Source organism: Melospiza melodia, chromosome 12 (genome assembly GCF_035770615.1).
Source record: "Melospiza melodia melodia isolate bMelMel2 chromosome 12, bMelMel2.pri, whole genome shotgun sequence".
NCBI lineage: Eukaryota > Metazoa > Chordata > Aves > Passeriformes > Passerellidae > Melospiza > Melospiza melodia.
In genome coordinates this window covers 5,430,560-5,458,431 of record NC_086205.1, presented here as the reverse complement: position 1 = coordinate 5,458,431, position 27,872 = coordinate 5,430,560, and the positions used below count along the sequence as shown (strand labels likewise).

Below are 27,872 nucleotides of genomic sequence, written 5' to 3'. Positions count from 1 at the left end.
CAGAGTAACCCCAGCTCTCTGTGTCCTGCTGCAGGCTGATGCAGCTTCAGCCTCGGGGGTAGTTGGATTTTGTTTTGTTTTGGTTTGGTTTTTTTTCCCCTTTTGCTGACCCGATGGCAGCAGTGCCCGGGCAGTACTGACCGTGCCATACCCCAGATCCCGGGGGTGCCGCTGCACCCGCTCCGTGTCCCGCAGCCCGGCCGGTCACAGCGGGGCCCGACGGTGCTGCCGGGGTGCTGGGGCAGCGGGGCCCCGCGGGCAGGCAGGGCCCGGGCCGGCTCTGAGGGCTCGGTGCCCGCCCGGTGCCGCGGGCGGCTCTGAGGGCTCGGTGCCCGCCCGGTGCCCGTGGCGGGCTCGGCTCTGAGGGCTCGGTGCCCGCCCAGTGCCCGTGGCGGGCTCGGCTCTGAGGGCCCGGTGCCCGCCCAGTGCCCGTGGCAGGCTGGGCTCTGAGGGCCCGGTGCCCGTGGCGGGCTGGGCGCTGAGGGCGCGGTGCCCTCCCGGTGCCCACGGCGAGCTCGGCGCTGAGGGCTCAGTGCCCGCCCGGTGCCTGCGGACGGAGCTCAGGGCTCGATGCCCGTGGGCGGGCTCGGCTCTGAGGGCCCGGTGCCCGCCCGGTGCCCGCCCGGTGCCCGCCCGGTGCCCGCCCGGTGCCCGCCCGGTGCCCGCCCGGTGCCCGCCCGGTGCCCGTGGCGAGCTCGGCGCTGAGGGCGGGCGCGGCGCGGCCCCTCCCCGGGGCGGTGCCGGGGCCGGCGGTGGCGGCGGAGCGGGGCCATGGTGAAGATCGGCGTCCAGCAGCCGCCCGCGGCGCTCAAGCCGGACAAGGAGAAGGAGAAGGCGGCGGGGGGCGATGGGGTGGCGGGCGCCGTGCTGCTGCCCCCGGGCGCCGTGAGTGGGGCGGGGGCGAGGGGCGGCGGGGGTCGAGGGGTGCGGGTGCTGTGGTGCTGCTTCGGACAGGCACCGGCAGAGGTGTCCGGCTTTACCGGCGGCTTCGGGGCTTGGTGGGCGCCCAGAGTTCAGAGGAGCGGGGAGGGGATGGGGCAGGGTAGCGGTGCCGTGGCGCCAGCAGCCGTCCCTGGGCACGGCAGTGAATGTCCAGCGCACACAGGGGCAGCAGAACTCATCCCTTCGGGCGGGTTAGCCTGCGGGAATGTAATTTCGGGTTGGTCATGCACGGGTGGATGTCAGACCCGGCCATCTCTGAAGGCTTTGGGTTGGCACGGGGAAGAGGCAAGAGGAGGAAAGCAGATGGTGCTGGAGCAAGATGGGAAGCCAGGGGCTAAGGGCACAGAGCTCTACATGCTTTGCAGATGGGACTTGACACGGTGATGTGGAGCTGCCCTGCTGGCTCCGGGTGATGGGTAGGAGAGGGGAGCCAGTGCTCATGCCTGCAGGCATCCCTTCGGGCACAAGGGGAGCGAAGGCACTGGAACATCCATAGCAGAAGATGAAGAAGGTGCGCTGGGGCTGGGCACAGCCGTGTGGGTCACTCCCGGGCTGTGAGAGCCGTGGCCAGGCAGTGCTGGGCAGCGCGAGGATGGCACGGGCAGTGCCCCTCTCCAGCACAGACAGCGAACCAGGCACTGTTGTGTTTGGATGCCGGGCAGTGCGGGGCTGACACGGGCAGTGCCCCTCTCCAGCACAGACAGCGAACCAGGCACTGCTGTGTTTGGATGCCGGGCAGTGCGAGGGTGGCACGGGCAGTGCCCCTCTCCAGCACGGACACTGAACCAGGCACTGCTGTGTTTGGCAGGAGTTGGATGTTTGTGAAGTCTCTGATGCTGGAGAGCCCCACTTGCCAGCCCTGCTGTGAGGGTGGACCTGCTGGGTGAATTCCACTCTGTGTAGTGTGAGGGTGTCATCCTGAGCTGGGCCTGACCCACGGCACCCACTCTGCCCTGTTACAGCACTCCCATGTCACAGGAGGAGTCCTAAATGGCATTTCTGTATCCCTCATAAATGCCTAGGCTGTGCATGTGGTCTGATCATTTATTGAACCCTAGTCTCTCTCTGACTCAAAGAACGATGTGGGAGCTGTGGTTTTGCTCTGTTCCTGCAGCAGTGCAGAGTGTTCCTCCTCATGTGCCTCAGCAAACAAGTGGGAATGGCTCTGGAGAAGTGCTTTGCAGCAGGGGCTTCAGGAGACTGCCCTGTTCTGCAGAGTTCAGGCAGTCAGACCGTGATGATCTCTCCCATCACACATGACATGCTCAGCTCTCAGCTGTGCTGCCAGGGTCTGACTGTGCTCAGTCTGTCATGATTGCATCTGTTAATCTCACCAGGGAGCTCTGCAGAGACCTGGGGAAACGTGGTTGACAGTGACCTCTCAGTGATTTCCTGACTGTATTTCCTAATTACAAACTCAGGTGCTCGCTTGCTTCCTGCCTCTGATGTCCAGCCCTGGAAGCTGACTGTCACACTGGACTTCAGCTCACCCTGCCAATTAAACCAGCCTTCCACAGCCAGAAACTCAGTTCTTCTGTTGATCCTGACTGGGTTCAGGCAGGATCTGTCCATTTCTCAGGAGCACTGTGAGAAAAGCAGTTTAAAAAGTAATAACAGATGACAGAAGCTTGTTTCTATCATTAGTGCTGCCAGATCCCAGCAATCAAAATTACTCTGATTCAGGTCCTGCCAGATGTATGAAATTGGCTTAGGTAGCAAATAATAAATTTTGGGGTTTTTATGTTGCCTTGGGCCTTCCTCTGACTCCTGGGAGGCAGGGGGGTGTTTTTTTAAGCCCACCTCTGTGAGCTACAAAGGAACCTAAAAACATGAATTTATAACAAAGACTCCTCAACAATCTCCTGATTCCAGCAGACAGACATGTCAGAACATCAACATGAGTTCCATGCAATAAGGGCAGGAGTGGGTTACAGTGAGTCTGTGCCGTGTGAGGATGTCCAGGGAGCAGCACATCCCCTGACATCAGGTGGCCTCTTCCTGATGGTGTTTTTCAGACTATGAAAATGGATTTCAGACTATGACAGTGGATTCTTTGTTGTGCTTGGGCTTAGCTGGACCTTTACCTTTTCCAGACACCCAGCTTGTGGCGTTGGTCTTTCCATATCCAGGCTTTTTTTTGCCACATTCCCTCTCCTGCTGCCAATAATTTCTGTCTGTGTATGTCTTTCTCGAGCTGCCTCACAGCAAAATGGCATTGGTGACAAGCAAACAAGATGCTCTGCATTCCTCTCCTCTTTGATCTCATAACTTCAATCCCAGTGATAGGAGCCAGAGCTGGGAGATGATTCAGCGGCAGCTTCTGCAGCCTGGGGATTTTGGCAGGTGCTTGGTGAATGCAAAGATGCAGCAGGCAGGAAGATGTCTGTAATGCTAATGTGTCCTGAAAAGTAGTAGGTGAGCAGTCCTGACAGCAAGCTTGCATGTGCCTGAACCTTGTTTCTCCCTGCACAGCTTGGCTTGAATCAGGAAGAATATGCAGAATATTTAAACTCCTGTCAGAAAAATCCATGTAATTTTGAGACTGTTGCAAGACTTTAAGGGATTATAGAAGAAACAATCCTGTCATTTAGTAGGAACTGTAGGGATGTAGCAGCCTTGAGCAGAAGGCAGCTTGAGGTTATGCAGCCTTTGTGTTCATTGGGAAATATTTGTTCAGATGCAAAATAGTATTCAGAAAGTTTTAATTGAACCCCATATTTGCAGTCTAAAATGGAAATAAATAGACACATAGGCTGTGTCTGTAACTGGGCTGGGAAGTGTGCTCCTTGTGATTGTGGTGGATGTTGAAATCCACAGGAACCAAATAACACTGATGGCTGGAGCTCTCTGGTCAAAATGTGGGTTGGGTTTTTTGGGTTTTTTTTGATCCCTTGTGCATCCCTCTAATACCTGCTGATTATTTGGCAGAGACAGTGCAAGAGCCAGAGGAGAAGGGGTTTCATGAGCAGCTGCAGCCTGACCTAGTGTAGGTGGAAGTGGGCAGAGGAGGGCACCTGTCAGCCCTCTCTCTGTGCAGAGTGCCTGGGGCAGTTGGTGCCTGACAGCCAACACAGGCTGCTGGCTGGGGACAGGGGGTCTGCAGGAAACACATCTGGGTGACCCAGGGGCTGCTTTCACAGGAGCCTCCTGTCCTGCCTCTGGGAAAGGACTGCTCCTGCAGTGCTGTTTGTCTCTGGAAGGATGAGTGTCGAAGGCAGGGCAGCATTTGCTCAGGTCTGGCTGGTGGGACAGAAGGGTTTTACGGGCCAGGCAGGACTGGGAGAGCTCTCTCCATACCCACAGCCTGGTGAGCCTGCTGGAAACACCTTGGCAGTGCCTCACAGCCCCAGGGGCTGCAGGGGGCTTTCCAGGGTGCACAGAATGCTGCCTGCAGGCTGTGACTGATGTTTTGCTCTTGGTTGGCTTCAGTAATACCAGGCTTTGATTTGATGTCTTTCATCCCATCTGCATTCCCAAAGCCTTGACAAGACTCAGTGGCCTTTGGATCACGCCCTTCCTGCTTGAATGGAGTTTTCCACAAGGAGCTGCTTGCTGCCTGGCGCTGGATCCATCTGTGTCTGGGTGGTCTCTCTGTAGCTGCCCCTCTCCCTGCTGGGTGCCCCAGCTCCTGGCTGGCAGCTGAGCTGTCCCAGCCCCCTCCTTGTTGCCACAGCTCCCACACCCAGCGTGGTTGCCCTGCTTGGCAGAAACAGCAGGGCAAAGCCTGGAAACCCGTGGGGAGCACATTCCTGAGGACCCCTCTGTTCCCTGTGAGGAGCATCTCCCCAGTGAGGAGCAGCTCTGCTGTGGGTGTGGAGCTCCAAAGCAGGCAGACAGTGCCTCGGTGCTGGGGCTGCTGCCCTGTCCATACTCCCCTGCCTTTCCTGATGCTCAGCTGGGAATGCTTTGCATTTGCCTGAGCAAGCCCAAGAGGCTCAGCGCTTTGTGGTGACAGCAGGACAGCAGTGCCACTTCTGGCTGTCCCAGGGATTTGCTGCATGAGCAGTGATGCTGCAGAGCTGGGCTCCAGCTCAGGGACAGGTGCAGGAGCAGAGGCTCTCAGGGTGACACCAACCTGTGGGTGCTGCTGTGCTGGGTTTGGGGAGCGACTCCTTTGTGCATTGTGAGGTGGGATGTCGGTTTCTCAGCTGTTTTAATGACCTGGAAAGGCCCGGGGTGGCCTTGGACAGCCCGCGCTCCAAAGGACGAGAAGAGGCTTCAGGTCTTTTCTCGGTCTCCAGTGTTTATTAATTGTTTATCTAAAAGATTTTCTCTTGGCCCGACAGAGGTCTGCTCAGCAGCCAGCCATGAGCACACTGAGAGCCCCCGGGGTGGTCACCTATCTTTATACTCAAAATTACGTATACAATATTTATCATTTTTCCCCAATACCTTCTACCCTTATTGACCAGTGCACTTTTAGTAATAACCAATCCCAAAGTGCCAACATCACCACAGAAGATGGAGGCCAAGAAGAAGAAGAAGAAGGACAGGACACGCCCCAATTCCTCCATCTTACTTCTTTAGACCCCCCTGTACAGAAATCCTAAACCCTGTGTCTAACACTCTAATTAACTTATCCCTTCACCATTCACCCCAGTGAAATCCTCCCATCCTCATACAGGTGTCGTCTCCTGTGCAGGATCAAAGTCCAGCCACCAGACACTTCTGGCAACATTCCAGGACCTCCGAGCCCCCCAAGGGTGGTCTCGGTCACTCTGCACATCAGTCCTGAGGCGCTGAGATCCCACAGTGGGAGACAGATGGCGAGGGAAGGGGGTGTGAGGAAGAGTCTTTGAAAAAGAGGCTTTTTCACAAAGCAGGCTGGAAATTCAGAGAGAGGAAGGAAAAGCTTGCTGGCAGCAGTGTGGATTGATTGTGCTCATTGACATGTTTGCAGGCTTGAGTCCAGCCTTGAGGCTCTCGAGCTGTGGGGGTTCTCACCCTGCTCAGGCTTAGGGAGTTTAATGTGAATATCCTCATTTTAAGAAGCAGCCTCCTGTAACAGAAGGTTATTCCTGGTCTTTGCCCAACCCTCCTATAACCACCATGGTGATTTCTTTTTGTGGCCTATATGGAGTTGTCAGTTTAAAGAGAAGCACTGTCATTTGGTTTTGGTTCTCTGTGGTTTGGGGATGCCCTGGAAGCAGAGGAAAAGGTTTGAATTGGAATAAAAAAGATGCTCTGGACCCCTTGCAGGATCTGCTCTAGTGAAATACTGGACTTCAGTGTCTTACAGGACTCCAGACATGAATATTTGATATTCCAGCTGAGCATGACAAAGGATCTGACTAAAACTGGCAGAGGGAATAGGACAGAGAGTATCTGTTCCAAGCAGAAACATTATAAATGCAACTCAATTTTGAAACATGTAGCTGTCTTTCACCAAAGAGATGTAGACTGAAGAGCTGGAGCCAGAGGAGCTGGAAACAGCTGTGCAGAGGTTTGTGTTCTCCCAGAGCTGGGGCAGAGCTGGAACCAGCCCAGCTTTGCATGGAGGAGCTCTTCACTTGGGAAGAACCAGTTGAGTTTACCTGCTTTGGGCACAGCAGTTTTGGTGAGGTTTTTTTTTTTTTGGCTAAACACAGAAAACCAAGAAATATCTTTAAACAGAAGAGTTTCAAAGGGTACAAATGAACCAAAAGTAAGTATGAGACAGAAGCCCAGAAGAAGGGACCTGCATCCAGCAGAGCACTGCAGCCAGGTCTGGAGAGATGGAGGATGAGGTGTCCTTGTGCACTGCTCTGTAGTTCCTGATTTTGTGCTACCAATGTTTGCTCATTACCAGGTTTACAGGAGATGGAAACACCATCTTGACTTGTAGGTGTCTATTGTCTTCCCAAGTGATGTGTGAGAATCTAGGAATGTTTGGGTATTTTTTTTATGCCAGTGTTACCATTTGAAGGAGGACAGTGTGAGGGTGCTGGGTTTTTGCACTCATCTCTCTGCACTTGCTTTTCAGAGTTGTCTTCCTTGGTGCCATGCCCTACCTTTGAAGTCAGTTTGAACAACAAAGAGAAGGGTAAATTTGCCTCCTCTCTCATGCTGTTGTTAAACTAGACACCTTTTCTTTGTGGTGAATTTTCAAGTGTAAGATTGACTGTCACAGTTTTCTTATACTGTTGCTGGGAGAAAAGATAATAGCTGTCAGTGTTCCAGAAGGGAGCAGTGACTTCATTTTATGGTGTGACACTGTGCAAATCCTGATTTTCAGGGAAGAAGCAAATGCTCTAACCAAGTCTGGTTCCTTGAAGATGACAGGAGATGCTGGACTCTGCCCCTCTGCTTGCAGTGATCAGTGCAGGGTTCTGGCTGGGACTGTCCCTCTTGCCTGCAAAACCAGCAGAAGGCAGGATGTTCTTGGGCATCTTGGGCATGGCTGTGTTCCTTCTTCCAGTCACATCTAGAGGAAGAGTGAGGAGGGACAGTGCTGGCTTCATTGGCCATAGCCAGATCAGCAGTGCTTGGCTTGCTTTTGGTGAGATCCAGAACGCCTGCTCTGACCATCTCTGCCAGCTCCAAGGTGGGTGCTGTGGTTTTAAATTGCACACACCCAAAAGCTCTCCAGACATGGAGCTGGCTGGGGGAAGCAGGGAGAGCCCAGTGGCAGTGTCCAGGTGAGTCCTGTGCTTCCTCAGCCTCCCAAAGCATCACCAGAGGTGAGAAGGTTCAGGTGAAATCATGTGAAACCTCTGGATGTGTCTTTTCCCATCACATTTTCTGCTTTCAGATGTGTTGCCACAGCACCCAATCCTTCACATTTCTTGCAAAATCAGCCTGTGTCTCCCTTGGCTTGTGCCCAGGGCCACTTGCATGGGTTGCTGGTGGGTTTGTTTTACATGGCAGCAGTTGTACAATTGCTGGCTGGGAAAAGGGGAGTGAGTCTCATGGGACAGCTCAGCACTCTGGTGGGGACCCAGCTCATGCTTCTTCCAAGCCCTGCATGATGGTAGAGGCAAACAGACTGGCATTGGTAGCAGCTTCTCTTCCCTCCACCCAGGAGGAGAAGGAAGGCTCAGCTACACCAAGAGCAAGCTGAAAGCTGTTTGCATTTCCTTACCTCAGTTTCACAGTGTTCTTGGATATTTTTGGCATTTGTGAGAGGTCTTTTAAGGAGTCAGGTGTCTGCCCACCTGCATATGTCTTTATTTTGAGTCAAGGCTCTCTTTGAATTTGCCAACCTCTCAGTTTAAGAGCTTCCCCTATTCCCAGAGCAGCTGCTCTGCTTCACTCTTGCTTGAGCTGCTTTTGCCTATCATTGCTCTGGAGAGGTTTGAGACCCAGTGCCAAAGCTTAACCTCCATTCTTCTCCTGGGGAAGATTCCCATTCTTTTCATGCCACTTCCCACTTCAGTTTTTTTTTTTTTTTTTTTTGGTAAAAAACCCTAAACAACCCATGGCCTTCATTCACAGGGCTGTGCTGGCTCCTTCCCTCCCCAGGTGCTCCAGAGCCTTGTAGCTGTGGTGTTGCTCCATGGAGGGACTGATTTTCCCCATCATTGCAGTGAGTGGCCTGGAAATCAGGCTGTGTTTATCAGTATCAGTATTTTGGCAGTCAGGCTGTTAAATGCTCAGGTTGGGATATTTTATTTTTTTTGCCACTTTGTCACAGCTGTTTATTTTCTCTCTGCCTGCCTCTCTGTTCAACAGGATGCTCAGGGCTTCAGCTGTGAGCGTGGTAAGAACAGTCTTGTTTTTACCAGGGGCTTTGTTGGCTCTGCTAATGCTCTGAATGGTTTTACTCCTGGGAGAAGGAGAGGGAGGCTGGAATCATTCCAGCTGGAAGTTGTTGTGCCACTGCCAAAAAAACAAAACAAAACAAAAATATGGAAATTAATTCCTCACCCCTGTGCAAAGAGGGAGGAGAAACAGCCCTTTAGTTCCATAAAGGGATGAAAAAAGGAGAAAAGAGGGGGGTTTATATCTCTCTTGCCAATGAGGGAGAAGGAAAATATGATCACTGAGTGCTCAGGAGCTCCCACATGCTAGGCTGCATTTTTAACATCCTGCTGTCTTTGTCATATAGCGACAATGCTGGGGGTTTTAATTAGCCAGTGGTTGTTTTTGATATTCTAATTTCCAGCACTGTGAAGTGACTCCTGAGGCAGGTGGCTTTGTTGCTAGTCACATGCTGTGGTGTCACTCAAAGGTGTGAGTAGATTCATTTATTGCAACTTTTTTTGCCTTCAGCTGTGATAGTCCCTTAATTACTGGCTTGCTTTTGGGGTTTTTTTGCTTCCAGGCATCTTTGAGTGTGAAAGTCATCAGTTGTGTTCTCTGTGGAAATGCTGTGGCCAGTGCAAGCACTGCTCAAGGACTGTGAGCAGGGACTTTGGTTGCCTTGGAAACTGTGTGCCATATATATATATGTGTGTGTGTGTGTGTTTTCCTTTCTGTCTGTGCATGCAGACCTAGAGCATCAGAAATGCCCTTCAGCCTGGAAGGACTCCCCTTCCAAGTGTGGGTTCCTTGAGAGGCCTCTCATTGTCAGTGCAGAGCTCTGAGCCCTCTCAGCCAGGGCAGATCCTCAGGCAGGGTTCCCCCACGGGCTCACCCGGTATTCTCCTCATCTTGCTCTCTCTCCTCTCTCCAAGCATAACTGCTCTTGAGGGCAGGACTCATTTTTCATTCATCTGGCACAGGAACCTTCTTTAGAGTGTCGGGGCTGCTTTGATGGATGCCAGGATGCCTTTGCTGTGATATTTTATCTCTGTTCCTCTCCCTCTTCTTGTCTGCCTTTGCCTTTTCCCTGTGTGTAGTCTCTCACCTCCCTGCTGCAGAGCTTGGCAGCTGCTCCAGTCTGGGCCCTGCCTGCCCACCCAGCTGGCTCTGGCCATCCCCGGGGCTCTCCACCACAGAGTTCCACTGTGCTGGAATTCCTGAGTGCAAGTTAGATTGTTCTGATGAGGGTTTCTTAACTTTGGAGCCTGCATCCTTTGAGGAAGCCATGGCAGTGTCTGCAGTTATGTCAGTGCATCAAACCTTGAGAGCTCAGGCTGCTGCTCCCTTGAACAGTGTCCCACAGAGTGATGGCATATTTTAGATGGCACTGCTCTCCAAACTGCATCCCTTTGCATTGCATTTCTCTCCTCACTTGTCAGTCATCAAAATCACATCTACTATTTTTAGTCACCCCACGCTTCTTTTCCTGTCGGGGGTGTATATTTAGACACTTGCCAATCTCTGTCCCCAGTTTGTCAGGCCTTGCTACACCTAAAATGAAAGATTTCAAACCCATGTGTTTCAGAAATGCAGGGAGCAGGGTTTGTGGAGGGCTCCTGTGTTTCTGAAGCTGCAGGAGCAGAAAAAGGCCCAGAGCTGAGTCCATCTCTGCCGAGGCAGTGTGTGACTTGGGAAGGGATCGAGGCAGGACATGACACTTTTCATCTTCTCACTTCTGTCGTCTTCAGCAAGGCATGGGTGATGAAGGAGCAATAATGTCACATTTCTATTTTTATAACCTTCTCCTGTATTAATGAGAAATTCCAAAGGCAGCATCTCACCAGGTATGGTTCTTGTGAACAGCTCCTGCAGTGCTGTGTCCTAAGGCTCAGTGCTGTGAAGTTGGAGGGGTTTGCTCAGCCACAGGTGTCTGGGAGGTTTCCCTGCTCTGACTCACTGTGGCCTTTGAACTTGATACTTGATTTCTAAATCTTGAACCAGACATTGTGCCCAGCCAGGTTTCTGTCCCCCAAGCCCCTTGTAGGAGAACTGTTCCTTAACCATTCAGTACAAAACAGGGATAACAGGACACCAGCCATTTTCATCATGTCCTCAGCAAGACCTGAAATTCCAAAGAAAATCCACGAAGACTGAATCAGGGCTTTTCCCCACCCTTCAGGCTACTTTCCAGCCTCTTCTCCCCCATGGTCTGTATCATGCCTCCATCCTTTCCCATCTGGGTATTTGCTGCCTGCACTCTGTTGCTGTGCTGGCCCTGTGAGCTGGCAGGGCACTGAGTCATAGTGAAGAGTCTGTTTTATCTGAGGAAAGGAATTCCTTTTTATATTCCAATATCCTGTCTGGTGCTGGGCTGAATGCCTGACAGCAGTCAGAGTCAGCATGTCTGGGAGCTCAGGCTTCTGTGTGGAGCTGCCTCTGAGTGTCCCAGTGGAATGAAGGATTAGCAGGACAATGCCAAGATGTGCAGGTGCTTTTTGTGACAGGTGGGTGCTTTTCCCCCATTGTCCATGCAGGGGAAGAACAAGCTGTGGCTTTCCCTTGGCTTGCAGAGCATAAGGAGCTCTACCCACTGCCTCTTCTGAAATGATTCCCTGGAAAGGGAGCTGGCCCAGCCCTTTCTGTAGGGTCAGCAAAGTGGAACTGCCCAGGAAAATGGAGCAAAGAAGGGATCAGTGTGTGGAGAGGCAGCAGGTGCTCTGCAGAGCTGGGATGTGTCTGTGCATCCTCCCCACATGCACAGCTCTAGTGCCTGGACCATGGACATGCTGCCCTTCTGCCACTGCTGTTGCTTTTCCTTCTCTAACAAATAAATGTTTGTCCTCTGCTCAGCCCAGGGAGGGGAGGAAGGGCCTTATGTTCATTGTTGTGTAAAATACCTCCAGCTCTTGCAATATTGTGTTTAAAACAACAAAAAGAGGAAAGCCCATTTACTCAGCTGTCCCTACCTCTTCCCAGGGATGGTTTTAACCCCAACCTTTCCCATTCCTCTTGGCCAAAAATACCCAAGCTTGATCAAGGCAGAAAATTGATAGTATAGCTTGTTGCAAGCAGTGTGTCTGGTTAATGAATTCTCTGGAACATTGTTAAATATCTGGTGAATGTACAGCATTTTTGTGTGTTAATATTTTGATTTTTGTCCTTTGGAAATGCACACCTTGAGGACATGAAGAACTCTTCAGGAAAACCCTGCTGCCAAGTCTGATTCTCCCCTTGCTGAGGAGCCAGGCATTCCTAGGCAAGAAGAGATGGAAATCAGCTGTGATGGATTTTCTGGTTTTTAGAGCACCCTGTTTGTAAACAATTCTACTGCAAGGAGTGGGGGTCCTGTGAGAAGGGAGGTGTGTAGTGGTACAAGCAGGGCAGCAGCCTGTGCAATAAACTTGTTGGATTTTTGCAGGCTGGTGCAGATGGGGTGTCCTGCTGGGGATGCCTCCAGCCCCAAGCTGAGCTGCAGACTGAGGTAGCTGCTTTTAAATTGTCATTTATTCACAGTGATAAAGGCTGGTGGCCTTCCCATCTGCTGGGCTGGGGGATGGAGACACACTTTTTCAGTCAGGTTTTCCAGGTGATTTTTATGCAGTATTTTGCAGGACTGTATTAACTGTTCCCCTTGGCCTGGCTGGCTGCATTTTTAACCTCACTGCCTAAATTGCTGCTCTCTCAGAATGGTTGCTGTTGATTTTTTTCTTTCCTCCCTCAGAATTTGGGGGTTTGTTTAATAACTTCTTCCAGATAAAAGCTCTGCTTTGCTTCTCCCACAGGGCAAAGCTCTGGCAATTTTCCTGAAGCCAGGAATGTTTTGTAGGGAGCAAAACCCATCTTTGGCAATGAGAGGCCGGATGTTTTACGGTGTCTTTGGCCATGCAAAGAAGACAGAGCTGCCCTAGCAAGTAGCAAACCATTGTGGGCTGGTTTCCCCTCTCTACCATTCCTCAAACACAGCTTTTCTCTTAGTGGGAGTATTTTTTTTGCCCTTTGAGTTGCTGTGTCCTCATGAAGCCTCTCCAGGCCATCCCTGGAGCCAATGCTGGCAGCCCCCAGCAGGAGCAGTGCTGCATTAATGTCTTGGTTTGGAAAGACAGGTGCCTGCTAAGGAAGGCAGGAGTCTCCCCTGAAATGGAGAATGTAAACCCTCCCCACCCCTCCCAATCGCTATCAATTTTAAATTAAGGGGCTCTCAGGCAAAAAATATGGGAGCAGGAAATAACAGTTCTTTAAAAGGGAAGAAAAAAAAAATAAAAGGATAAAATAAACAATGCAGTACACTAGAACAACACTGACAGAGTCAGAACCCAACCTGACACCCTGTGGGTCAGGGTGTTGGTGGCAGTCCCATTGGAATTGTGGCTCAGCCCTCCTGCAGTGTCAGGGGTGGCTCTGCTGGAGCAGGGATCCTGTAGAGAAGGATGGATTCTTCCTCTGAAGATCCAGTGGAAGGAGAGGCAGCTGCTGTTCCTCTGGGGAATCCAGTGCAGAAGCCGTGCTGGTGTCTCAAAACCTCTGGATTATATCTGGGTAGCAATGCTTGGCTCCTCCCTCTGGGCTCACATCTCCCAATGGGATGCTGTAGTTCTTATCAGCCATGCAGTGACATTCAACAGCTGTTATCAGCAGATGTCCCCTCCCCAGGGAGGTGTGATTGTGGTCACTCAAAGGCAAACTGCCCACTTGACAAAGGTAATCTGCCATACAGATGGGAATGGAAAACATCTTGCATTGCAATTTTGAACAATTAACCAGCACAGCAACCTGGCACCCTTTGGATATGGTTCACTTGCAGAGCATTAAACATTTTCTCAGCCTTGCTTCAGTGTCAGGAGATCCTCTTCTTTCTCTTCACCCTCACTGTCTGCACTCTCTCTGTGATGACAAGTGTCTGGGGAAAGCTGCTTTTGTGAAACACTTGACATCCAGCATGACTTTCTTGTCCTAGTGGTTCATGTCAGAGAGCCTTGAAACTTCCTCTAGTAATGTGATTTCTTATTTTCTGTTCTTTGTGGCTTGTCAGAGTTGCTGCTCATTGTCTGCAGAAGGAGAGGAAAAATGTAATGTTTTTCAGCTTGCTCATCCCTTTATTTGCTGGAGGAGCAGCAGCAGCAAACTGATTGCAGTGATCCTTCAGTGCAGGAAGCTGGAGGTGAATCGAGGTGCTGTGGGTCTTTCAGCAGCTGGGATGAAGCAGAAATAAATGTAGATTAATTTCTCCTGGAGATGTGCTGGAATTGTAGCTCCCCAAAGCAATTTGGTCTTGGCAGTCATCAGGTTGAATGTGGTAGGAATAAAAAAGTATCTGGAGGAGTCCCTGTTGGCTGGGAGTAGAGCAGGTAGGAGAGGGGCTGCAGGCTCCTGGCTCTGCCCCTGTTCCTGCATCTCAGTGGAGCTCCTGGAGCAGGGAATCCCCACCTGGCAGGGTCCCCATGGGTGTCCCAGTCTGGGACAGGAGTGATGCCTCCAAGCCTGGCACTGAACTGCTGCTCTTGCAAGGGCTGCTCCGAGGTAGGGAAAGGGAAAAGAGGTGTTTGCTGCCAGCTGGGCTGGGCAGAGCTGGTCTGATGCCACCTGAGGGTGGTGGGGACACATGGGCCTGTCCTGTTGGGGCTTCAGCACTGGCAGCACCCTGTGGGTGTTGGCCACGCTATTCTGGAGAAACATCTCTTCCTTTGAGAAGTGAGGAACCTTAGGAATGAGAGGCTGATGTTTGCTTTTCAGTCATCCTCCCATCCGTGGCAGTCTCCAAGTAGCTGTGGAGAGTGTCTGTAGTCAAACACATCAGATCTCAAATGGCACAGAGGGGGTTAATCTGCAGGAGCCCTCCCTGGTGCCTCTCACATCAGATCTCAAACAGCACAGAGGGGGTTAATCTGCAGGAGCCCTCCCTGGTGCCTCTCTCCCCAGCCTGCCTGCTCAGCTGAGGGCAGCTTTCAGCTCTTCTGTGTGGAAACTGGGGCATCTCTGAACCAGCTCCTTTCATCTGCTTCTGAAAGGCCTTACATCATTCTGCTTAACATTTGAAGGGTTATTTTGGTAGAAAAACAAGAGCATCACAGGTTGGGATGAGCTGTCTGTGGGAGGTAACCCTGCCTTTGCACTGCCCTCTGTTGTCAGGGCTGTGACATGGTGAGCTGGCCACTGTCTGTAAAGATGGGGCAGCACTCTGAAGAGGACAGGTCTGTTTTCTTCTAATGCCCTGTCCATTTTCCTTTGGAGCTGTGCTGCAATGTGCTTGAAAATGAAGTTGAGATCATCACATCTGTTTGTGTCAGCTCACCCCAGCAGGGCCAGGAGGTACCAGTAATTGCCATCACAAAAATTCCCAGTGAGAAATTCTGCCATGAGTGGCAGCATTTCAACTAAAAAATTTTGACTACCAGTAATTCCCATCACAAAAATTTCCAATGAGAAATTCTGCCATGAGTGGCAGCACTTCAACTAAAAAATTTTGACTATAAATACATAAATGCTGTTATATTCAGTAACCAAGAACTAAGAGTTCCTGATCTTATTTTTTATTTTTGGTCAGTCTTTACCTCCCACTGAAACAAAGCTTGTCTTTGTTCTGAACAATTGGTGGGAAGCTGATGATACACGTGTCTGTGATGTTCACACAAACACACACACAGACACTTTTTTTTCAGTACATATAAATATATAGGTATTTAATGTATATAGTTTATGTATCTGGGGTAAGGGAGGAAAAATGCACAAGTGTTTTACTGTTGCCAGGTGTGAAGTAGCTTTGCAGGGCGGTGCTTGCCCTGTTCATTGCACAACACAACTACTTTGGATGGGACAGCAGGTTGCTGGTGCCCCAGAGCACCCTTGGATGGGTTCACAGGTGGCTGGTACCCCAGAGCACTCTTTGGATGGGTTCACAGGTTGCTGGTGCCCCGGAGCACCCCTAGAGGGTTCAGCAGGTTGCTGGTGGCCCAGAGCACCCTTTGGATGGGTTCACAGGTTGCTGGTGGCCCAGAGCACCCTTGGATGGGTTCTCAGGTGGGTGGTGGCCCAGAACACCCTTTGGATGGTTTCACAGGTGGCTGGTGGCCCAGAGCACCCCTTGGATGGGTTCTCAGGTGGGTGGTGGCCCAGAGCACCCCTTGGATGGGTTCACAGGTGGCTGGTGGCCCAGAGCACCCCTAGAGGGTTCACAGGTTGCTGGTGGCCCAGAGCACCCTTGGATGGGTTCACAGGTTACTGGTGGCCCAGAGCACCCTTTGGATGGGTTCACAGGTTGCTGGTGGCCCAGAGCACCCTTGGATGGTTTCACAGGTGGCTGGTGGCCCAGAGCACCCTTTGGATGGGTTCACAGGTGGCTGGTGGCCCAGAGCACCCTTGGATGGGCTCACAGGTGGCTGGTGGCCCGGAGCACCCTTGGATGGGCTCACAGGTGGCTGGTGGCCCAGAGCACCCTTGGATGGGTTCACAGGTTACTGGTGGCCCAGAGCACCCTTGGATGGGTTCACAGGTTACTGATGGCCCAGAGCACCCTTGGATGGGTTCACAGATGGCTGGTGGCCCAGAGCACCCTTTGGATGGGCTCACAGGTTGCTGGTGGCCCAGAGCACCCTTTGGATGGGTTCACAGGTGGCTGGTGGCCCAGAGCACCCCTTGGATGGGCTCACAGGTTGCTGGTGGCCCGGAGCACCCTTGGATGGGCTCACAGGTGGCTGGTGGCCCAGAGCACCCTTTGGATGGGTTCACAGGTGGCTCCAGAGCACCCTTGGATGGGCTCACAGGTGGCTGGTGGCCCAGAGCAGTCTCTGAGCTCCGTGTCTGTCCCCAGGAGGAGCCGGGCCCCGCGGCGCAGGGCCGCCGCTCGTCGCTCAGTGGGGTGTGCTACCTGACCATGGGGCTGCTCGTGCTGCTGCTGGGGCTGGTCTTTGCATCGATGTACGTCTACAGATACTTCTTCATCACCCAGGTAGGAGACACTTGGGAAGCACTTCTGGCTCCATCAACCCTAGCAGCCTTTGAGGGAGGTGCTGTTGGTTTTTGTTGCTGGGCACTGCAGATGAGGCATTTCTTAAGTGCTAGGCTCAGGCTGACCTCCGTTCCCAATGCCAGGAAGGGCCTTCCAGAAACCCTCCCCTTCCCTTATGGCTTTGTTTTGCTTTCTCATGAACTGCATAAAAATATCCTGCCAGTTGTACCTTCTAAACCCCATTGCCTGGGGTGCAGCAGTCTGAAAGCATGGCTTGTGAGGGGAGAGCAAGCCTGGAGGGAGCAGGGGGGTACGGGCAAGGGAACAGCTTTTTGCAGTAGGTTTTGTAGGCTCTAGCTCAGAAAAACTCTGTAGGTGGGACAAAAATAGGTGCTGCTATTAATAAAGCAAGCAGAGAAGTAAGAACAAAGTGGGAGATGATGTAGAAAGTGAGCCCTCAACCTCCATTAAATTCAGCACCTCTTCTTCCACATTGTCTTTGCAAAGCCTGGCCCAGCCTGGCCAAGGCACTGGGCTGGCAGCACTGGGGAGGGTCAGAACACAGGGAATGAGACAGGGCAGAGCTGCTTTTTGAGGAGGAAACTGCTGAGCTCTGGCTTGCTGAGTGTTTAGCCGAGAAACCCTGAGCACTGATTTGCACTGGAGCCCTCGTTGTGCTGTGGAGTGGCTATTAGCAAATGAGTTCTCCCAGGACTGCTGCTGCCTTCATCTCTGCAGCTAGCACTTATCCACTCAGCAGAAGAGTCTTTTTATATACTCCTTTTCTCCATACATTTCCTTGCTGTCAAATTAATTTGCAGTTTTGTTTCAAGAAATCATCAGTGCTTTATTCCCTGTTGTCATTCACACCTGATCTGGAAACGCTGTGGCAGCCCCAGGGCTGCTCCCCCCTCACACACAGCCGTGTCCCAGGTGAGGGCACCTGTCCCTGGGCTTTTGGTGGTGGCACTTCCCTAGGAGAAGCAGCCCTGGCCCCCAGGGAGGTCCTGGCAGGGACACCTCCCATCTGCTCAGAGAACAGCAGCTCCTGTTTTGCTGGGAGGTGAATCCACTTTGTTTTGCTGCATTTGCCACTCTGAGCTACAAGGGCCTCTAGAAATGATTCTCTGCTCAGCCCAAGCTTCTATGCCTCCTAAAAATTACACCATTTTTTCAATGCCTCCTGTAGAAAAATGCAGTTACTGGGAGCCATGGAGGGATGTGAACAGCCTGGTGAGGAAATACAAGAGCTTGCAGGCAGTCAGTTTGCCTTTCTGAATTACTCCTCATAAAAGCCAGCAGGAAATTCTTTATTCCTTTTGGGCCTGGCTTGTGACAGTGTTCACAGGGGTCCAAGGATGAGGGAAGAGACGAGGATCTGACTCCATGTTTCAGAAGGCTGATTTATTATTTTATGATATATATTACATTAAAGCTATACTAAAAGAATAGAAGAAAGGATTTCATCAGAAGACTAGCTAAGAATAGAAAAAGGAATGAATAACAAAAGCTTGTGTCTCAGACAGAGAGTCTGAGCCATCTGACTGTGATTGGCCATTAATTAGAAACAACCACATGAGACCAATCCCAGATGCACCTGTTGCATTCCACAGCAGCAGATAACCATTGTTTACATTTTGTTCCTGAGGCCTCCCAGCTTCTCAGGAGGAAAAATCCTCAGGAAAGGATTTTTCAGAAAATATCATGGCTACACCTGGCTAGCATGGAGTGACATGTGATCATTTCACAGGGGTAGCTTGCACTAAGTTCACCAAGAATGTTTTCTGCTAAAAACCTTGATCTTACAATACCCTCAAGCATCTGATGAGTGTTTTACCCAGCAGGGGTACACTCCTGTTTGCTGTAGCTGTTGGGGGGTGTTGTTGAGCCCTGCCTGGATTGTGCTGTACCCCACAGCTGCCCCGTGAGAGCGTGTTCCACTGCGGGGTCCTGTACGAAGACTCGCTGTACTCGCCCTTCAAAGGGCAGCTGGAGCTGCACGAGGATGTCAAGATCTACATTGAGGAGAACTACGAGCAAATCAACGTGCCAGTGCCCCAGTTTGGAGGGAGTGACCCTGCGGACATCATCCACGATTTCCAGCGGGTAAGGAGCTCCTGGGGCCTGTGGGGGCAGCCATAGGGCTGGGCTGGGTGCACAGCTCCGTGCTCATGGCCTAGCACTGTCTCTGTTGTCACAGGATCTATTCCTGAGCTGCCCTCTCTGGGGGCTTTTCCAACCTGCTCTGCTTGCAGGGTAGGGAGGTTTGTTTAACACAGTGTCCTGTCTTCCCTGAATTCCCTCTCCTCACCCATTTTCCCAGTCAGGGCTCATTGCAGAGGGTTCACTAGTGTCATTCCTGTGCTTGGCATGCAGGGTCTGACAGCATATCATGACATCACCCTGGACAAGTGCTACGTCATCGAGCTCAACACCACCATCGTGATGCCTCCTCGCAACCTGTGGGAGCTGCTGGTCAACGTGAAGGTACAGCTGCAGCCCTGCTGCTTTTCTGCATGCTTTCCTTGAGTTGGAAAGCTCCTGGCCAATCAGAACTGCTGTGTCTGGGGCAGTGAGCCTCGGCCCTGAGTCTCCACAGGCTTCAGCAGGTTTGGCTGAAGTACTGATAGTGCAGACAGCACAGTAATGCTGGGCACGATGAGCAGCCTGACCAGGGAGACACACAGAAGCAGCAGGTTCCTTCCCTCTGGTTTTCACTAGGAATCAAGGGAAAAAAGAAAAATTTCCTTCCTTTCCCCTTCTGAGTTTTGCACTGTGGTTTGCAGAGCTCTCAGTGTCCCTTGGGGAGGAACAGGCCTTCAGCACTCACCTTTCTGGGGGATATCTGTGCTGCCCTCCCTTCTGGGCTGCAGCACCAGGCTTGGGCTCATGCAGTTATGCTCACAGCCAGCATTAATTTGGTTTGGTACCAGCGATTTTGTTCAGTTCAGAAGCCTGTGCTGCTGAAAGCAGTCATCTTAAAATAGAATACTATTTAATCTTCACAGCAGGGAAAAAGCACAGGATTTTTCAGACTGAAAAAGGTACATATCTGTCTCAGTCTTCTGCAGGTAAATCAAGGCACTGAGCCTGGGTCTTTTATCACTCCTGTGAGGGTCTATTCAAAAAGAAGGTGGAAAAAAGACAATCTAATTCTTACTCTTTCTTGAATTCTCTTTGCTCACTTCCTGCTATGTGCAGTATGGTGAACTTTGCAGTGTGAGCTCAGAGACAAGCAGTAATGCCTGGAGAGAGCCTGATCTCCAGTCCCTGTCAGACTCCCAGTTTGTTTCCTTGCAGTCCTCACAATTTCATGCACTGTGACTGTCTGGCAAATGTGCTGGGAACCCACTGGGGTACAACACACATTTATTTACAACTCATCCAGACCTGTCACAGCTCCTGACCCTGGCAGGTGACCAGTCCCTGGGCAGAGGGAAATGGAAAAGGCAGGATTGCACAAGCTGAGAGAAAACAACTGAGAGATTGGGAGTGCTGGTCACATCCTCAAATAACAGATATAAACTCACAGTCAGTGAAAATGATGCATTGTCTTTGAATTTAAAAAGGGGATTTAAAAAGGGGGTGTGCTTATGCTTACATAAGCACATATGCGGTCATATGTGAAGAGCCCAAAGCAGGTGTGAATTTAAATGACCTCCTGATTATTGAGATGGTTCAGTAGTGTCCAATCTGTCTCTGGAGGCTTTGACCTGTGCCTCAGAGACATTGTTTTAAAATTACTAGTTTGGTTTTGGGCTCAGAAAAAGTTTTCCACCACGAGGACAGTGAAGCAGTGGAACAGGGTACCCAGGAAGGTTGTGCTGCCTCCTTGAAATACTTGAAGATTTCAAGACCAGGTAGGATAAAGTCCTGAGGTCCCTCCCCAGCTGAATTAGCTGTGATCCTATGGGCCTGTCATCTTCGTGGCCACATGTGGGAGGGGTGGCCTTGCTGATCAGGCAGAAAGCTCAAGTTTATTCCTGCTGCAGGGAGGATCTTTATGACCCTACGACTTCCCCTGCTGCTCAAAACTTGTGCCTTTTGGATGCTGGGTGAGCTTTGTTGGTCCTTGGACTTGGAGACTTTTTCTTCTCTGCATCTCTAAATGCAGTCAAGTCCCTAATGAATGAGAATTATTCCCAGCAGAAAGTTTTGTTTTGGATCTGTTCAGTGACTGCATCCCTGTTCCTAGAATCAAATCACAGCCCAGCAGTTAACACCAGTGGTTTGCTCCAGCAGACTGGGGCAGCGCAGGGAGTTGGAGAACCTCCTTTGCTCTTTCCTCCTGGCCAGCCTGGTGCCAGAATGCCCCTTTGCAGAGTGGCTGCCACATGCCCTGTGCCTGCTTCTTTCAGGCTTTGTTTTGCACAGGTGTGACAGTTCAGTGACCAGGGTTGCATCAGTGTCTGACATAAAAGGATGGAGGGATGCTCCCCCTGCAGCAGCAGGAGCCTGGAGGTGACCAAGTTACATGATGGACCATCCACATCTCTTGCAGAACACGAGATGGTCAGAGCTGTAGCTTGCTGAAGGTACTGTCCTTATTGCACAGTCCTGCCATGGAGGAGTGGTGATTCCCCCTTCACCTGCCACAGCTATTTCAGTCTGAGACAGTGAAGAAACTGGCTTGTGTGCTCATGTCTGTGTCACTGAGCCTCTCTCCAGGCCAAGGGTGTGGCACATCCTGAACCCCAGCCCTGGCTGTCACTGTGACAGCCCCTGCCAGGAGCTGCAAGTATCTCTCAGCCCCCCTGCCTTCTCTATTATTGAGAATCAATAATGGAATTTCTTACAGACCTGAAGTGTTAGTGCAGTACAAACTGGCACTAATTCTCTAATCCTGCAGTGTTAGAGGACACCCTTATTGATCTACCTGGCTGTGCCAGCTCAGCAGCACAGCACTGAGTTAAGGTAGTGTGTTTCCAGGTGTGTCTCTGTGGAGATAACCAGTCCTGGGAAACAGAAGAGGTGAATCCTGAAATGGTGCTGCTATTGCTTGGTTATTGCCTTGGTTTGAAAAGACAGGTGTCTGCTAAATGGAAAATGAAATGGAAAATGTAAACCCCCTGCCTCTGAATTATTATAATTTTGAAATTAAGGGGCTCTCGGGCAAAGATGTGGGAACAGGAATGACAGTTCTTTACTAGAAAAATTAAAAATACAAATACAGTAGTACAAAAAACCCAACAGTCCCAGAGTCAGAGCAGTCCCTGTCCCCTGTGTGCCAGGGGGTGTCCCAGCCCCATCCCAGGGGGGCTCAGCCCTCCTGCAGTGCCAGCTGTGGCTCTGCTGCAGCAGGGATCCTGCACAAGGGGGGAGTTTTCCTCTGCAGCTCCAGGGCTGCTGCAGATGGGCCTGGGCTCCCTCTGGCCATGCAGGGCAGCAGAAAGCTGCTCCTCTGGCAGTGCAGGGGGCAAAGGCTGCTGTGCTGTGCCAGGCTCAGATTGGATCCAGGCAGGAATGCTTGGCTCCTCCCCTGGGCGGAGCATCTCCCCATGGGATGCTGGGATTGGCTCAGCCCTGCAGGGACACTCAGTGGCCATGGACAGCAGAGATCTCCTGCAGGGAGGGTTGGCTGGGGGAGAGAGAAAGGAAAAACTGCCCCATGGACAGCAGAGAACTGCCCCAGCTCTGACAGGTGGGGATAGAATACACAACCACCTACACCTTTCAACTTGAGATCATTATGCTTACCTTGGCCCCAGGGTCTGACAGTTCTTTTATTTCTTTGACTCTTCTTAAGAAAAAAGGACCAGAGCTGATTCTTCGCTTCATGATCTAGTTAGCATCTGCTCACAAGTATCCCTGGCCCAGGCTGCCCTTGTTACACAGCTGTTTGTTGCTACAGTGATGTCCAAACATGAAAGATGCCCTGAGCACCTGGGAATGAGCTTGCAGAGAGTCTCCAGTGCTGAGCTGAACTCTTTCCTGTTGTGGAAGATGAGACCTCCATCTCTGGGGACACACTGAAACACTGTTTTTTCCATCTCCTGGTAGCTTTCTGCCATGACACCTCACTCATCACCCTGGCCTTCACAGTGGCCTCTACCCAACAGCAGGGATGTCACTGCCCCAGACATTCCTGGGGCAATGAAGGTGTGTCAGGAGCTCAGTTCTTCTCTGAATGTGCTGCCCATGGCCCATCTCTAGTCCCCATTCCTGTGGGCACTAAGGGCAGGACATCACTGTGGCTTGGCTCTGCTCAATGGACCAGAGAGGAGAGGAGAATGTTGAAATCTGAGCTGGGCTGGTGGTTTTGATTTTTTCCTTTTGAAGTAAATGTAGAGCACACATTTCAGTGGAGTTCCTGGAATTTTGGTTAAGCTTTTATTTCTCTCCAGATGGCTTTGTTGTACTCTCATAGTTACAGTTTGGGCATCCTGCTCTAAAATTTGGGTCAGTTTATAACAGGGTTGATCCTACACTGACTTCACCCTTATGTGAACATTCCATTTTTGGATCTCATCTATTTTGTGTGCACTGTGCTAGTAGCAAGGGACAGTTTCTTGCAAGGACAAGGTCACACATAACTGCCCTCAGCAAGTGGAGCTTGAGCCTCAGCAGCGAATGAGTTTTCCCCAGTTTGGTTGTTCATGGTGCTCTGCGTGAAACAGTTGCGTTCAGGGAGTGTTTGTGCCTTATTTCAGTGGGAGCTCTGTTCTTGCAGAAGGGGACATACCTGCCTCAGACGTACATCATCCAGGAGGAGATGATCGCCACGGAGCACGTCAGCGACATGGAGCAGCTGGGCTCCTTCATCTACCGCCTGTGCAGCGGCAAGGACACGTACCGGCTGCGGCGGCGCGGCGCCCGCCGGCGTGAGAGCCTGCCTGCCCCTCATCCCCTCACAGCCCCTGATCCTCATCCTCATCACAGCCTGCCTGCCCCTCATCCTCATCACAGCCCCTGCTCCTCATCCTCATCCTCATCACAGCCTGCCTGCCCCTCATCCCCCTCACAGCCCCTGCTCCTCATCCTCATCCTCATCACAGCCTGCCTGCCCCTCATCCTCATCACAGCCCCTGCTCCTCATCCCCCTCACAGCCTGCCTGCCCCTCATCCCCTCACAGCCCCTGATCCTCATCCTCATCCTCATCACAGCCTGCCTGCCCCTCATCCCCCTCACAGCCCCTGATCCTCATCCTCATCACAGCCTGCCTGCCCCTCATCCTCATCACAGCCTGCCTGCTCCTCATCCTCATCACAGCCTGCCTGCCCCTCATCCTCATCACAGCCTGCCTGCTCCTCATCCTCATCACAGCCTGCCTGCCCCTCATCCCCCTCACAGCCTGCCTGCCCCTCATCCTCATCACAGCCCCTGCCCCTCATCCTCATCCTCATCACAGCCTGCCTGCTCCTCATCCTCATCACAGCCTGCCTGCTCCTCATCCCCCTCACAGCCTGCCTGCCCCTCATCCTCATCACAGCCCCTGCTCCTCATCCTCATCCTCATCACAGCCCCTGCCCCTCATCCTCATCCTCATCACAGCCCCTGCCCCTCAACCCCTCACAGCCCCTGATCCTCATCCTCATCACAGCCTGCCTGCCCCTCATCCTCATCACAGCCTGCCTGCTCCTCATCCTCATCACAGCCTGCCTGCTCCTCATCCTCATCACAGCCTGCCTGCTCCTCAGCCCCTCACAGCCCCTGATCCTCATCCTCATCCTCATCACAGCCTGCCTGCCCCTCATCCTCATCACAGCCCCTGCTCCTCATCCTCATCACAGCCTGCCTGCTCCTCATCCTCATCACAGCCTGCCTGCCCCTCATCCTCATCACAGCCCCTGCTCCTCATCCTCATCACAGCCTGCCTGCTCCTCATCCTCATCACAGCCTGCCTGCTCCTCAGCCCCTCACAGCCCCTGATCCTCATCCTCATCACAGCCCCTGCCCCTCATCCTCATCACAGCCCCTGCCCCTCATCCTCATCACAGCCTGCCTGCTCCTCATCCTCATCACAGCCTGCCTGCTCCTCATCCTCATCACAGCCTGCCTGCTCCTCAGCCCCTCAGAGCCCCTGCCCCTCATCCTCATCACAGCCTGCCGGCTCCTCACCCCACATCACAGCACTGCCCCTGTTTCTCACCCCACATCACAGCCTTGGCCCTTGTTCCTCACCCCACATCACAGCCCTGTCCCTGTTGCTCACCCCACATCATAGCCCAGTCTCATCCTCCTCACCCCACATCACAGCCCTGGTCGTTGTTCCTCAGCCCACATCACAGCCCTGCACCTGCTCCTCACCCCACGTTACAGCCCTGTCCCTGTTGCTCACCCCACATCACAGCCCTGCCCCTTGTTCGTCACCCCACATCACAGCCCTGTCCCATCCTCCTCACCCCACATCACAGCCCTGCCCCCTGCTCCTCACCCCACATCACAGCCCTGCCCCCTGCCCCTCACCCCACATCACAGCCCTGCCCCCTGCCCCTCACCCCACATCACAGCCCCTCTCTGTCTGGTGCAGCCGTGCTGGGCTCTTCATGACCAGAGCTGGGTTTCCCTCGGGGGCTTTGCCTTTTCCCATGCAGTTAATCCAAGCCCAACTTCAGGATGCTGCAAACGGGTGCTGAGTGCTGTGTTTGTGTCATCCATCAGCCTGATACAAATCCTGCAGAAATGATTGCAGGAGCCAGCAATTCATTTCCACGTGGGCTCCTGGGGCTGAACTAATGGCAGAGCTGTTGGGAATTGTTTGGAAAATTTCCCTAATGAAGGCACCCGATTCAGTGGCAGCTATTCAGAGCAGATTAGATCTGCAAATTGCCTTTAATTAATTAAGTTCATAATAGTACGGAAAATGTTGTGAAGAGGGAACATTGGACTGTGTAAAAATGATTTCATGGAAATTAGCAATATGTATCTTATATTGCAGTGGTAACATTGCTGCAAAATACTCTTTAATACCAGTATTTGTATTAATTTGTTATACTTAAAGGCTCACCTGGAACATGTACCTACAGTCGGTGGGGTTGGGGTCTCTGGGGAAGCTGCAGGGTGCAGTCCCCATGGCTGTAGCTGATGGTGCTTTCCTAGTGGGAGCTGCACTGACTCCCATGGAGCCCTGGCAGTCATTGGGGCACCCCAGCTTTGCTGTAGTGGGGGAGGAGCTGCCAGCAGAGCTGCCCAGAGCTGGGGACTTGCATTTGGAGGGCATGGGGAAGTGTTACCCAGGGGGAAGCATTGCCCCAGGCTGGGGCCACAGCAGGATCAGGCACACAGGGATACAAACAGGTGCTTTAAACACTTCTTGGCTGTGACTTCTGCTGGTTTCTGGAGGCTTTCTGGTCCCTGAGATAACGCTGAGATGCTGTCAGCTGAAACCAGCTGTTGCCAGGTGACTCCTTCAGCCCGTGGCAGCTCTTACTGCAGGACTATATCCTAGAGAAGGTTGTTAGTTCTTCCAAAGACCAGATAATGCTGTTTTCCATATGGACTATGTTGTCCCCCCATTTCAGTGTTCAGAAATTGCATCTCATCTGCTTTCCTTCCCCTCCCTGCTTTGGTTCTTGCAGATTCTCATTTGTTGATTCACCTCTCTCCTCTGTTTAAATCACCTCTAGGTATCAGTCGACGTGAGGCTGGAAACTGTCATCGCATTCGTCACTTTGAAAACACTTTTGTGGTCGAAACTGTTATCTGCCAAAAGTCATGAAGCACTCTCCAGATGTAACCTCCCTTGGCTTTGCTTGCACACACATGCTCTCAGCCCTCTCTTTAGACATGGTAATCTGGCTACTTTTTATACTCCCCCCAGCTTGTGCAGCTCTAACCTCTGGGGTCCTTTGTGGCCCTTTCTTCCCTGCTACCTACCCAAGACATTGTCTGGGCTTAAATTTACACAGTGCTCAAAGATAACTGGGGGTAGATGCAGCTTCTTCCACATAACAGAATGGAAATCCCCTTTGGGAGCAGGTTTGGGTAGAGGAATAGAAATGCTGGAAATAGGTGCTCTTTTCCTGGCTGAGCAATTTCAGGCTGGGATATTGCTCTGGGACAGAGCGGGTATGCACAAGAGGAGGATTTCCATTTTGGGGCTGATACAATGACCTAAACCAGGTGCACTTAGGAAAGGAATAGCTGTGAGGCTACAGACAGGGCAGTTTGAGAGCTCAGCAGAGGGAAGGAAGTGCCAGCAGCAGAACTGGTGGTTACTGGCAAGTCAAGAAGAAGGTTTTTCAAATCTTTTGACAGTGTGTATTCTTGTGTAACTCCTCCAGTGAAAGCTGTTTTGATAGCAATCACTGTAATCCAGCTGTGTATCACATTATCTGCAGGCAGCAGTGGAGTACAGATACTGATAGAAGGCAAGATTCAGCTGATCAATATACTGCAGAGAAATTGTTTGAACAAAACTGCATTTCTATTGATCATCAGACAGAAGAATTGCAGAGTAATTAAATATTCTTCCCTCCATTCCATAAATGTAGTTAAAACTAATTAGGTTCTTGAAATGCAGGCAGTTTTTTGGCTTGAAAGAATGGGGTGAGTTTCAACTTGGCACATTCTTGTTAATTGGTTTCCAGCAAATCTGGACCTGTTCACCATCTGTTGAAATGAGCCTGTTGTTTTGGAAGAGGAAGGATAAAGTAAATGCAAGTACAATCATTAACTCAGCAGAACCAAAATGCAAAGTTAATATATTTGAAACTTCTGAGTGTTAATTTTATGAGTTAATTATGTGAAAACAAAACAGGATCTCAGGATGGTCGTGTAATGCAATAGGAATTAGTATATCGTTAGAGGCTGAGTATTTATTATTTCATATAAACATAGCTATAAATATTAATTTCTGTCAAGTAGAGGAGGACACTTTGGTTTCATTCTGCTTTAAGCTTGATGTAAAATGAAGAATTAGGTGCACTTCTTGCAGGTTGCTGTGGAAAGTTTCCCACTGCCAGATGGGTATTTACTTTTCTAGCATTGTGTTTTCCCAGCAATAACTTGCTGCTAGCCCCAGCCTTTAATTGCCAAGAGGATGACAAGAAGTGGGTCAGAGAATTGGCTCACTTCATGGAAGTAACTGGTAAATTTAAGCCCTTATTTCTCTTCATTTCTAGAAGCCTGAGGCTGCACTCAGGTGCACACAGGCCTCTTGCCCTCCCCTCTGGTTCTGCATGATGTCATTGGATGTGCTAACTGTGCAGTCCCGCAGCTGTAAGGGCAAACCTTGGTTCTTTGGGGTCAGCTCATGTGCTCACTGTTCCATAGGGTGAGAATGCAGTTGTAGAAAGAAAACATAAGATGCTTTGTATATTTTGTCTGGTGGGAATCTTACTTCTTAGGAAAAACCCATGGGATAATAAAGTCTTTTACCTCTGA

General features: G+C 51.4%; 1 protein-coding gene across 1 annotated transcript; it reads left to right on the top strand.

Moving 5' to 3' along the window:
• Positions 1-737: 737 nt before the first annotated feature.
• Positions 738-27,872, top strand: ITM2C (integral membrane protein 2C). Its single transcript, XM_063166504.1, has 6 exons — positions 738-885; positions 16,409-16,546; positions 18,464-18,652; positions 18,923-19,033; positions 23,217-23,367; positions 26,114-27,872. Exons 1-6 carry the CDS (start codon positions 772-774, stop codon positions 26,203-26,205), a joined length of 795 nt encoding a protein of 264 aa, XP_063022574.1. The 5' UTR covers positions 738-771; the 3' UTR covers positions 26,206-27,872.

Excerpts from the sequence above, each read along its gene's own strand:
- ITM2C (XM_063166504.1), top strand. The coding sequence starts at position 772 with ATGGTGAAGATCGGCGTCCAGCAGCCGCCCGCGGCGCTCAAGCCGGAC. Across the intron at positions 886-16,408 it reads TGCTGCTGCCCCCGGGCGCC|GAGGAGCCGGGCCCCGCGGC; the intron begins GTGAGTGGGGCG and ends GTCTGTCCCCAG. Across the intron at positions 16,547-18,463 it reads GATACTTCTTCATCACCCAG|CTGCCCCGTGAGAGCGTGTT; the intron begins GTAGGAGACACT and ends TGTACCCCACAG.